The following is a 13,242-nucleotide window of genomic DNA, read 5'->3' as shown; positions in this document are numbered from 1 at the left end:
TTGGTTAAGGATTGTATGATAAAATGGGCCCAGAACTTTCAAGAACCAATAATAATGGACACTTGGGAGAAAATATGGGTTAGGAATGTCAAATTCACACAGGCACAAAATTTAAGGGAGAATTTTTACAAAATGTTTTATAGATGGCATTTAGATCCCCAAAAAATAGCATGTATGTATCCAAATTGTCAGCCAAAATGTTGGAGATGTGGTTGTGATGATGCAACGTATTATCATGTATGGTGGACTTGTAAAAAAGTTAAAGCTTTTTGGATTAAAATTTGGTGGAATGTGCAGAAGAATTTTTAAGAAAAAGGTAAGATTTTTACCACAATTGTTTTTGTTGGGTATTATCACTGATTGTACTGCTATAGAAACCAAATTGATGTTGAATTTAATAACAGCTGCAAGACTTTTGGTAGCGCAATACTGGAAGAAGGAGGACCTACCTACTATTGAAGAATGGACTTTGAAAGTTTCGAACTTGGCAGAAATGGCTAAAATCTCGGCATATGTGAAAGATCATTCGCAACAGAGATATATAGTGGAATGGAAAAGATGGATTGATTTTATTCAGAACAAATATGGGACTACAAAGTATCATTTAGCATTTGAATAGTTATTAGTTATTGTAATTAGAGGCTATATTATTTTTCTTTTCTATGGTTAAGGAGAGTTAAAGTGCGATAGGGTTCAAAGTGTAATTATAGTAATTAGATTATTTTAGAGTAAGATTGTATGATGTAATACCCTGTATTGGGCTCTGGGAAGTCGGTGTGTGTGTGTGTGTGTGTGTTGGGATGGGAGGGATGGGGAGAGGGGTGGGGTGGATGGGGTATATGTTTTTAAAATGTATTTTAAAACTTTTCAATAAAAAAAGAATAGTTTTGCAGTTCACAATCCCTACAATCTCTTCCTGGTAACTGCAAAGATAATTGCTGAACTAAATGCTGTATAATGGAGAAAGTATCTACCATCATTGGTTATTCATATGCAATATTTTATATGGGATTATGAAAAAAGGTCAGGAGTAACAAAACAGTTAAGTTCTTTATTAAATGTAATAACTGGCATTTCCAGCCTGTTCTAGTACTACCCTTTGGGGGAGAAATATCAATATGGGAATAATTCCTGACAGATGCTTACATGCTGTAGGGAGAAATTAACATCAGGCTGTTCTGTATTAAAATTATTTGAACCATCTCCAAGATGCAAAGTGAGTCCTTACTGGTATCTCTCACTGGATTTGTAGATAAAATAATGGTAATGTGAGATGTGGGCTAATCTTGAAAGACGGCTGTGTTCTTGCATGAAACCTTGGAAGACTTGGTTTAGAGAGAGGGAGAGAATATATTTTCATATGCTTGCAACACTGCATGAAATTCTGTGATGGTGTCAGCAGGTCTAAAAAAATGTATTAAGCTCTCATGTGTAGAGTTATTTGGGGCTAAACATTCAGAGGATGACTTGCATATGTAAATTGGTCTGATCAGATGTGTTGGTGCTTTTGTATGAGTAGTGTTCATAAAATGGACTTATTTTGCTCTTTAAATATCCCTCTAAACTTCCCTCCCAAGATTGCTGCCCTTTCTTACTAATACTTTGGCTTTGCACGGTTTTTGTCACAATCATTCCAAGAGGGGTCTCTAGGCTGGAGCACTTAGCCTTGAAGAAGGCAACCAGAGGACTCAATATAATATCACCCTTTCCCAGTCCTCTAAACAGATGGCTAACTTTAAGCTTCTCCTTATCCCCCCCTCCCAACTCTCTCTCTCTGTATGTGTGTATGTGTGTGCTTTGAAAGGCTCGTTAAAGGCACAGATGAGAAGGGAAACATATCCTTCAAAATCTCCTATTCTGTGATTCAGAAACGCTGCCCATGTGCAACAGGGCCTCAAATTCATGTTGTTCTCACTACATGTGTCTGTCTTGTTCTGGCATTCAGCTCCAACAATGCAGCTCTTGATCCCAACTGATCCCATCTGCTGCAGTGCACCAGTGCTCGCCGGTCTCATAGGCAAAGTCTGAAGGAAGCAGTGGTTCCATGGATCGCACATAGAAAGGCTTACACTAAAAGTACAGTGTAAGCCCAGGCTTTTATAACAATCAGATGGTTCAGTAGATTTCATTGCAGCAATATATTCTTCAACATTTTATATTACCTACTCCAATCAATTGAATCGTTGACTTCTGTAAACCAAACAAGCAATTCTGAAGAAAGACTAGATGAAGGTGGGATGCAGTGGGAGGTGGGGGTGGAATTGGGAATGACCTGCCTCTCAAAATTTCTGTTCCCTCCTCTCAAAATTTTACAGCAGCCTGCTTCCAGGCCCTTGTGAAATCACTGGCTGGAACTTTTAAGAATGCCCTTCTTGAATTCAAACCTAAATTTGTGCCGGCTTAAATGGCATCAGAATTGACTTTCAAAGCCCTGCCTCAAGTGTGGATGTGAAGGTCCATTCACTCATGCTTAGCTGCTGGCTACTTTGATGGAGCCTCTGAATGCATAGCTGCAGTGAGTTTTTTGGAGATGGAAATATTTGGAAGTTGTCTCTTACATGAGTTTCTATTATTACTAGTTCATTCAACTATTGACAGCAGACAAAGCCTATAGAAAGTGCTGCTTGATTACTTTAAAGAAATTTAAAGAGTTTAATAGGAGACAGAAATTGGATCCCCACCCCTTTGGGCTTATTCAACAGAAGAATTGTTTATTTCCATTTAATTAACCTTTCGTTTATCTCTATTGTGAGTTGTTTTCTTCTGCAGTAGAGGATAGGCTTGTGCAGTTAATTAGCCTTTGCTCAAAGCAAACACATCCATACTTGTTGGATTCATTCTGTAAATATTGGACCAAACTACTAGCTGTGTTGGAACATTTTCCATGTATCTTTTCATATTTTAGTACAGACTATTGAGTTCTGTTTGCTTTTTTTGCTGCTGATCCAAATGTTGTCCTTCTTGTTTTGTCTACCTCCTGCCTCCCCACCACTGAGCACCTCCGTCAGCGAGAGCCTGGGCACCCTAGCCACCGCCACCGTGTCCTCCTTGCCCCCGCGGCTGCCCTGGCGGGCTCCCCTCGCGGAAGAGACCTCCGCCTCACTCTCTCAGCCAGGCTTGTGACTCGCTTTCCTGCCCCGTTCCTCATCCCAAACCCCTCCGTCTCCCTCAGGCCCTCAGCGTGCCTCCCTTACTCCTTTGCAACCCGTCTTCCTGGGCTCCGGTAAGAATTCACTCGCTCAGTTCATCCTTTTGTACTCGGATGAGATGATCTTCGCGGCAAGGGGTCTTGCTTACCTCTGGCCTCCCAGATCTAGTTTCAATTCCTGCTTATTTTGGAAGAAGACAAAGAAAAACTTCTAATTGACCATCTGTTTCTGTGGCAATTTCATTCACATACTCGTATCTAGCATTTCCTTTGTTGAGATGACCGTTGGAATTTATTGTTATAAGCTTTTAAATATTAAGGGTTTTTTCCCCTGGAGTAGTACAGTTGGGTTTCTGAATTTTGAGATAGTGTTTTTGATATGTGCAATGATATAACACTGTAGGATACATGCAATGATACAATACTATAAGCCTGTACCTGAAAAAGGAGAGGAAAAGAAAACATGGTTTTGTAATAAGTTCAGAGTACCAGGTCTTCAAATCAACGTTTCTAATTTGTATTTGAGATTGTCATTTGGGCAATCAGATGGATATCAGTATGGTATGAATGAGCGAAACTGTTTTTATAGATACCAAGGTAGTGATTAGCCATTGTTGGGTTTCTCCTTCCCCTCTCCCCTCCCAGATTTTTAATGACTTTGTATTCTTAGGTGAAAAAATATTGGGCTGAAAAACAGCGCAAGTGGCAAGAGAGGGAAGCAAAAGACCTCCTGCGTTTGGCAGAATTTAAGAAATTAATGGCTGAGCAGATCATTAAAGACAAAGAGAGGTAAATTTATAAGGGGGGGGAAAGAAATCAACTTGGCAATAACATTTTAATACATTTTCTTTTAAAGGTATTGTTATTTTATTTAACTTATAAGGCTCAAAAGCACAAAGTGATTCTAAGCAAAATGTTCCTGAAACTCCTTATCAAGAGACGTTGTGGAATGTTTCTTTCAATCTTCAAGGGATTTGGGATGAAAAGATACAGGAGAAACGGTGGGAAAACTTTCTAGTAGTTACACATAGAAAAAGGTGTTATTTTGGCTCCTAGTAAAATGCCATGAATCAAGCAGAGTAATTCCATATCAAAAACCTTGTCTAGAAAGAAAGAAAATACTAAATGCATTCAACCTGAGATTGTGTTTACGGTACTTAGGAGTAAGCACCATTGGACTTAGTGGGTCTAGATACAAGATAGAAGTAGTGTTGTAGGGTAGTGTTTTACTTTGGCCCCCCTAAGTCTTTTCCATTCATACCAGTAAAGTTGTGTGGTAAGTTTCAAATGCTAAACACATGGTGAGCTTGGAATGCTCTCAATAAGGTGTTTTTTTTTTTAAAAAAAAATTGCAAACAGGTAAGTCTAGTTCAAAGTATTTTGAGCTTGAAATATTTCAATTTCAAAATGATTTGCGCACCTTTGTATATCAATCTTCTACTGTTGTAAAACTGAACCAACTTACTGGTAAATTTTGCACAGTATAGAATTTATGTAAAGACTCATAAATCCAGGATCACTGGATATCTTCCTATAGGTACTGACATCCAATCAATTTTCCATGTCCTTGCACGAACATAGGTCTTTCTATTTGTGTTATTCTTCCATCTCTCCCAGTGCTATGAACCATGACTGGCAATTGTTTTCTCCAAGATTACAAGCAGTAGGATTTCATCTGCTATAACTCTATTATAGCTTATATAATTGAGCTATATTAATCTGTAGCTATAGATTTGTAGCATCCAGCTATTTTAGAAGGGCTGTTCCACAAGACAGATATATTCTTTCTAGTTCAGTGGGATAGGACCGAATTTTAAATTTCTAACAAGGGATTTAAGTTAAATCTAAGGAATAAATTTCTGATTATATAGGCTATTCAGCAATATTGCTGAATATTCAACAGATTGCCTTGGAGATGTGGCTCTCATCAGTGATAAGTAGTTATGCTGTCCTTTGTTTAAATCCTATTCAACTACTCTGTCATTAGCAAGAGGTTAGAGATCACTTCCTAGTGTAGATCTATCATTATGTGCTTTCAAATTCTGTCAGTTTCAGTTCAAAGGAAGGAATAACCTCCAGCCTTCCTATAGCTCTGATAAAGCACTATGGACACTTTTTCTCTTCTTTTTTCAATATTTTATTATAATCTTTTTTTATACTTTGAGGTTGGGATCCTCCAACAATTCCAAACTCCTGCTTCTCTGTCGCCTAGTAACATAAAAATGAGAATGAATAGAGAATTAGGTCTGTCCAGCCAGTTCCAGGTTTTTTTTTTCTACATGAGGCAAATGTCTGGTTTAAATTTCCTCCAGAGATAAAGAACGGGAAAGAGTTAAGAAACCTTAGGAGCCTAAATGCATCAGAGTCAACTCTAGACCAGTTCTCACCAGGCCTCTTTTACAGGGTCTCTCTGTCTCTCTCTGTCCTTCATTCTTATGGGTGCCTTCAACACTAAACCAAACAACTCTGTTTAATACTACCTTATTTATTTAATACATCTATTTAATATAGGCAGCAGTATTAAAAAAAAATCTGCATTTTTTTTTCCATTTTAGTATGATTTGTACTTATAGAGCACATGTGATCATACTCCAGTCCTCAATCCATTGGGAGATTAAAGTCCTGCCTAAAGATTTTGTCTGAAGATTTTGTTCTAAAAAACTAAGAACCTAAGAACTAACCCATGATACTCCAGGGATGAACCTGGCTTTCACATTTTGGTTTCTTCAGGGATATTTAAATGGCTTTAACCATTTCAATTAAATGGCTCCCTAATAATGCCAAAGTCCAAAAGCTATGGGGCTGAGGTGAATCTCTGAGAATGACGAGTAACTGCAATTAAGTAAAGAGAGAGGGATAATTGTTTGAGGCACGGTGCTTAATTCTTTTATGCATGAAAGGATTTTTTTTTTAAAAAAAGACGTTTTCTTTTTTTCCAAAAAGGAACAACCAGTCTTCATTAGCTTCCATTCCACATCAGATACTGCAGCCATCCAGTTCCACATAACTGAGCCTGGGTCATCATCCCATATTATTTAGAAAGCTTATATTTTGTTTTGTTTTTTAGTGAAATGATCCTCAAGGCAATTTCCAGCAACAGGTGTACAACTCCCTCTCCCTCCTTTTTTCACACACACACTCACACAGAGCGCGTACTCCTCTCTTCAGTGGTAGAAATCAAATAGCGTACTTCCTTTCAACCCCACCCCTCCACCAGCTGACTCTCCCTTTTTCTTTTTCACTAGATGGGCCTTTTCCCACGGCTTCATGCGTCTGAAATGTAACAGAGAAACCCACCGCGATTTTTCTTAGATTAGTCTGGTTTCTAATCCAAATGGACTTTCTCTTCCCCAGCTAAATTGCCAGATGAAAGAAGTTGAGCCCCAACATGGCTGGCTCGGGTAATCCTTTGCCCACGCTGAGATTTTGAAAATGTATTTGCTGGAGTTGCCAGACATGAGTACACAAATGTGTCAAATGCACTTAATTCAGTTTCTCCCCTAGAGTTTCTTTTGCTGTATTTTCTTAGTCACTTTCTGTTGATGTGGACAAGGCCAACGTTTTTGGAAGGTGCCCAGTAGAGAAAAGATATAGTAATATCTGTAGCTTCCTCTGAGTCTTTTCACTCTGTTTATTTTTTGGGAAGGGAAGGGGAGGAGAGGGGGAGGGGAGAGCAAGGGGAAAGGAAGGAAGGGAATAAGGAAGAAAAAGAGAAAGGAAGGAAGGAGGGAGGGAGGGAGGGAGGAGGGAGGGAGGAAGGAAGGGAGGGAGGGAGGGAGCGAGGGAGGGAGCGAGGGAGGGAGCGAGGGAGGGAGCGAGGGAGCGAGGGAGGAAGGAAAAGGTTGTGAGTTTCCCTTCTCCCCAGCTATTTATTTGCAGTTCTTTCAGATTCGAAACAAAGGATTTTAGTGCTTCAGGGGAACTTGTCTTCATAGAACTACTTTTGAGATCCACTAGTTAGTTCTATTTAAAGTGTTCACTTGTCAGTGCATATCTCAACAGACGTGTCAGGTGCCTGTTTCTGTGATTTCATGGGTAGTTGATCACAGACTATATTCATGATGTAAATGTCATATGAGAAATGAAGTTGTGAATTCTTCACTTGGTTTTCTTCCCTATATCATCTATATACTGTAGGTTCTTGAGAACATCCTCAGTTTTCAGGTCTCTTGAGTAATCCATAGTGCTTCAGCATGAAATCTAATTTCGAAGATACAATTAAACTCAAGAAAAAGTGAGCTAACGACATTGTAGAATTCCTTGGACATAGTACATGGAAATAAGGATCATTTATTTAAATCATTTGAAAGGATTCTCCTTTTTATCTGTTTTCCATTGACCTTGACTACTTTTAGAAATTATATAAAAATATTCTGCTTGGGATGCTATTAAACTCCAAGGACTTAGCTAGTAATAGATATCTATTCTGTCCCAAATAAAGATTCAGTTAAAATTAATAATACATTAGATATACCATAGTTTGAACCAGTAGAAGGAACCCTGATTTAACGGGATTATTTTATTGTTACACAACCCTCCTCTAATAGCTAACTGTAAATCACACTAAAACTAATTGTTGCTTAACTTTTATTTATTTAGTTACATTTATTTATATAGTCATCCATCTCACCAAAAGTGACTCTGGATGAAGCAGTAAACATCATTCCCTGTTTCAAAGGAATCATTTCTTCTTTAGAAGCAATTTTACCAATTTTGTAGCTATCTAAAGGTATAAAAAGTTCATCCTAACTATTTGCATGTAGCCTGGTATCATTTCATTAATTTCAGCGAGACTTACATACTTCCAATGTCACTATTTTGGATTAAGGCTGATATTTTGCTAGTAACATAAGTAGGGAATACAGTCAATAGTAAGAATATTTTTCAAATTAGCTAGTGGCTTTGAAATTTGCATATGGGCCTGTGTACATAAGCATTTGTGGATAAGCCAGATGTTGGCTTGCCATGTTTTTTGATCATAGGCATGGACCTGACTTTGTATGATTCTTCTTCAGTTACCAAGTATCAGTTAGTTATTTGGGTGTGGACTATGGTAGATGTGCAAAATTGCAATAAAATTTATCAGTGCATTGGGTGATAAGCCATCTAAATGCATTTGAAAACATTTATTTATTCATACACAAATAATGTTTACTACAAAATGAAAACATTTGTAGCCCAATCCTATGCATGCTTATTGAACTTAATATTTTTGCCTGAATAAATCTAAATACCATTGAAATTGTTACTGTAACATTATGTTTCCTAGACAAATAACAGTTTGTAATTCTTCTTTAATTAAGGTCTTAACTGTTCCTAATAGTTGGCTGAATAATAAAGTAATAAGAGAAGACAGATGAGTAATATGACATTGATTTTGTGATTTCTTGTTCAAAGAGTTCAGTTTAGGCAAAAGCTCTTGGAAAAGCGTTTGCTAGAGAAAAAAGTGGCAATCCTCAAGGAAGCCCAAGAAGAAGAAGACAGGAAGAAGCGCCTTGATGCTCTCAGGAAACAGGTATCTGCCCTGTCTGTCTTTATGTGCAATTAAGGTGCAGCCTAAAATTTAATTGAGACATCAATCTGCCACAAAATGAAAAGAGGAAAAATTCCTTCTCCTTTATAGCTCATTGTATATTTCATTGTGTATTTTGACATACAACATTGTTGTTGTTATTTGAAATAATTACTCTTTGATTCTTAATATGTTCACATAGCAGAAGGCTTTGACCATTAATCTAGAACTAGACTTAATTATTTTCTACATGTGTGAAATTAACACAAAGCAAATTCTTGATTGCAATCAGTATGCTTTTTCCTTTTCTTTTTGTCTCTTTCCCCAGAGGTATAGAGGTATCCTTGGGTTGTAATACCATTCACAGAACTCTGGGTATTGGATAGTGTAAAAATGGTTTTCTACTTAGTAGTTCCTTCATTAGGGTATTGCTTGGTTGATCTTGATTGTGTTAATCCCTGATTATCTGTCGGTAGGATGATGGAGAAGGGGTGTTCTGGTCTATTGGTTTTTTTTAATCTTTTTTTTTGGTTATATATATAGGCTCCTAGATTGGGGCTGAAAGGCAAAAGCAATAGTAGATTGCTCCGTCCCACATTTGGGTAGACCAGGTTGCTCTGTTAGACCAGTTTCACAAGGAAACACTTAATCTCTCCTCCCTGGTACAGCTGTGGCCTAGTGGTTAATACAGCTGCCTAATGTGCAGTCGGCCCAGGTTCAAATCTCAGAAGGGTATGGCTTCTAATGAGAGCTAAATAGCTTGAAATAGCTATACTAGTCTCCCTTTAATTCTTTGTCAGTAAATCTAAATTTAATGTGTGTGTGTGTGTGTGTGTGTGTGTACATTTCATAAATGCTTAATAAACAAAGTGCTGTCTGGGTCTTATCTTAATTTTATCTTTTTGAATGGTGTTTAAATGTGGCTTATCTCTGTGTGTCTGGTGATGGCTGATTTGTCTGAATGCCAAACTTCCAGAAATTCTCTAGTGTTTTTTGATTGTGCTTTGACTAAGATGTTTAGTTTCCCAGTTGAAATTATGGTTGAGTCTGTCTATGTATTGTGAGATTAAGGAGTTTCATCATATCTTCTGACTGCTAGTTGGTGCTCATGGATGTGCTCTGCTAATTTTCTGCCTTTCTCTCCGACATAGTGACTATTACAGCTCTTACACTCTATTTTGTATATGGATCTCGGGGTTATTTTTCCTTTCTGGGATCTTTTAGCTTACTTATGGAAGTTTTGCTGGCCTTTACTTGATTTGCATGCTATGGTATTGCCATGTGGTACACCAAGGACTCCACAGTGCAATCCTGAAATATTTATATTCTCTTCTATAGCAACAGGATGTTTTTATTCTGCACAAAAGGATCAAGTAAAGGCTAAAAGCAGGGCAATCTTGGCCCTTTTTTATGACTCGTGTACTTCAAATCCCAGAAATCCTGAGCCAGCCATGCTGAGGGGAAAGGGAGAGGTTTCCAAACTGAACCATGCTGGCTCAAGAATTCTGGGAGTTGAAGTCCTGGAGTCATAAAAGAGCCTGCACTAGAGGAGGACATTAAAATTATTTACAGGGTTACTTCTTTAGGAACTAAACTTTTAGAATCTAAAAAAGCTAATTAAAAAAGCCAACAGGAAAGAACCTCAGATTTTTCATCTGCTTCTGTCTTTTGGAAGGTAAAATTAGATAACAAAATAATCTATTTCCTATGTTAACATCTCTGCAATGAAATCAATAAAGATAACAGGAAAGAAATGAGAAACATTTTTCTCAATGTAATATGTCTAATTTAGCTGATGCTAGAAAAAAATAGTATCTTTTGTACATACTCTTGAAAACTATTTTGAATCTAACCATCTATTACAACTAAACCACTTTAAATTAAACAATTCTTAAGAATGAAATATTCTTAATTTGAACTTTACTTTTACTGTTTGGACTGTTGTGTGTTTTGAAAAATAGATTATTTAGAATCTAGTTATGTTGCACTTCAGTCTTTAAATAACCTAGTATATACATAACAATATATGATGTTTTCCATGGTGAGCTTAACATCAATAACAACATTTATTAAAAAGGCTAAAATAATTTCTGGTGGTATTATCTGTACATTCAAATTTTGTTTAGTCACAATCTTTCACTTTTCACATTCTGGAAAAGCAGTGGTCATGTATCCTAGCAAAAGATGTTACATATGTAACAACTATCATCTGGTCTCCAAACTTCGCTTTCTTGCAAAGGTGGTTGAGAGCGTGGTGGCACTTCAGCTCCCTCTGTTCCTGGAGGAAACTGATTATCTGGACCCGTACCAATCGGGTTTCAGGCCTGGGTACAGCACGGAAACGGCATTGGTTGCGCTTGTGAATGATCTCTGCCAGGCTTGGGACAGGGGTTGTTCCTCTGTCCTAGTCCTATTAGACCTCTCAGCGGCTTTTGATACCATCGACCATGGTATCCTACTGCGGCATCTCAGGGGGTTGGGAGTGGGGGGCACTGTTTTACAGTGGTTCTCTTTCTACCTCCTGGGCTGCTCGCAGTGGGTGTTGATGGGAGGGCAGAGGTCCGCCCCGAGGCCTCTCATTTGTGGAGTTCCTCAGGGGTCGGTCCTCTCTCCCCTCTTGTTCAACATCTATATGAAGCTGCTGGGTGAGCTCATTCATGGTTTCGGGGTGGGGTATCATCAGTATACTGATGATACCCAGCTTTTTCTTTCCACCCCGAACCAACCCAGTGATACCCTCGACGTGATGTCCCGTTGCCTGGAGGTGGTCCGGGTTTGGATGGGGAGAAACAGGCTTCGTCTCAATCCTGCCAAGACTGAGTGGCTGTGCATCTCAGACTAACCAATCTTTTCCATCGTTAACTATGGGGGTGAGGTGTTACCCCCCGTTGATAGGGCCCGCAACTTGGGCATCCTCCTGGATTCATGGCTCAGTTTGGAAGATCATATAGGAGTCGTGGCCAGGGGGGCTTTTGCCCAGGTTCACCTGGTGCGCCAGTTACGGCCCTATCTGGACCGAGATGCCCTACACACAGTCACCCATGCGCCCGTGACCTCCCGGCTAGACTACTGCAATGCTCTCTACATGGGGCTGCCCCTGAGGACAACTCGGAGGCTTCAGCTGGTGCAGAACGCAGCCGCGCAAGTTGTGATTGGAGTCTCCCAATACTCCCATGTAACACCTCTTCTCCGCGAGCTGCATTGGCTTCCAGTTGCCCTCTGGGTGAGATTCAAGGTGCTGGTGATGACCTATAAAGCCCTAAATGGCATGGGCCCGGATTATCTAAGGGAGCACCTGCTGCCAGCGTCAATTTCCCATCGTCCTGTGCGCTCCCACAGGGAGGGCCTCCTCAGGGTACCACCAGTCAAGGATTGCCGACGGGCGATCCCCAGGGGGAGGGCGTTCTCTGTGCGCGTGCCTGCCCTATGGAATCAACTGCCAACGGAACTCCGGATTGCGCCTGACCTTCGTTCATTTCACCGGGACCTAAAAACCTGGTCCTTTGAGCTATCTGGTCTGGACTGAGGGGTTTAATGTTTTTAAATTGTGATTTTAATTTTTTGCGGCTAGACTTAATTTAATTTTATTTTAATTTTATATTGTATTGTTTTTAAATTTTGCCTTGTAAACTGCCCTGAGTCCTTTGGGAGTAGGGCGGTATATAAACTGAATTAATAAATAAATAATAAATTTGACATGCCTACTCTAGATAGTTGAATGCTCCAAAATAAATTCTAGACCAGGCCTGTACATGCAGCCTACCAAGCACCCTTGGACAGAGCACAGACTTTAAAAAAAAAGTAATAAAATCATCACCACTGCCCTGAAAGTCATGTTGCCTAGTGCCTCCATGGCTTACCATGACCATGAACTCCAACACTGTAGATGTTCCTCTAGTCACCAAATCATTGATTAGCCCACCAGCATTCCTTTGCAGACCACAAAGATTTTTAATTTATCAGTGTGGGCCTTTCCCTTCTACAAGTTGCACAGACCTCTCCTAGATTTTCTTCTTGCCTTTCTGAGTTAACTCCTTGGTCTGTCATTGAGCAAGAATTGACTTTGTAGGGAAGCATATTATCATTTGAAGTATATTTAACATATGTTCTACCTTTATTTACTGATTATATAATATTTGTATGTAATCCACATGGCGAGGTTTGGGGCAACTTACAATATTTTTAAAATCATAAGATTAAAACATAAAAGCAGGGCTTTTTTTCATAGAACGCTCAGAATGGCGTTCCGGCATCCTTTTTTGCACACACACACACAAAAAAAAGCTTTTGTGCAAGCTATGCTACTCCCTCTATTGGCTTTTGAAAGCCAATAGGAATTGCTGCTGAGCGTGCCAAAAGACCTGGGCGGCAAACGTTGCATCGGCAAGTTGTCTGCAGCGAAGGCGAGTTGGCAGGAACTTTGCATCCCTCCCTGCTACCCAACTACACCATATCAACTAGGTAAGTAAGAGAGAACAAGGAGGGGGAGGTAGGTTCTGCGGAGTCCATGTGCACTCCTTCCTTGTGCTCACCTGTGTCAGCCAAGCTGGTGGCCTACCTGGTGCTGGACCTGTGCCACCGT

At 39.4% G+C, this 13,242-nt stretch overlaps 1 protein-coding gene across 1 annotated transcript in view; it reads left to right on the top strand.

Moving 5' to 3' along the window:
- The window catches only part of CCDC148 (coiled-coil domain containing 148), a gene marked incomplete at both ends in the record, with an annotated part of 130,253 nt that overhangs the window by 105,527 nt on the left and 11,484 nt on the right, over window positions 1-13,242 (top strand). Inside the window, 2 exons of the mRNA XM_083350458.1 lie at window positions 3,819-3,937; window positions 8,546-8,663. Of these exons, the coding sequence (XP_083206584.1) occupies window positions 3,819-3,937; window positions 8,546-8,663 (237 nt within the window). The remainder of the gene's footprint in view (window positions 1-3,818; window positions 3,938-8,545; window positions 8,664-13,242) is intronic.

This window comes from Vipera ursinii (genome assembly GCF_947247035.1).
Source record: "Vipera ursinii genome assembly, chromosome: 1".
Classification (NCBI taxonomy): Eukaryota; Metazoa; Chordata; class Lepidosauria; order Squamata; family Viperidae; genus Vipera; species Vipera ursinii.
Note: the sequence above shows the minus strand (reverse complement) of the source record. Positions and strands in the feature narration are given on the sequence as shown.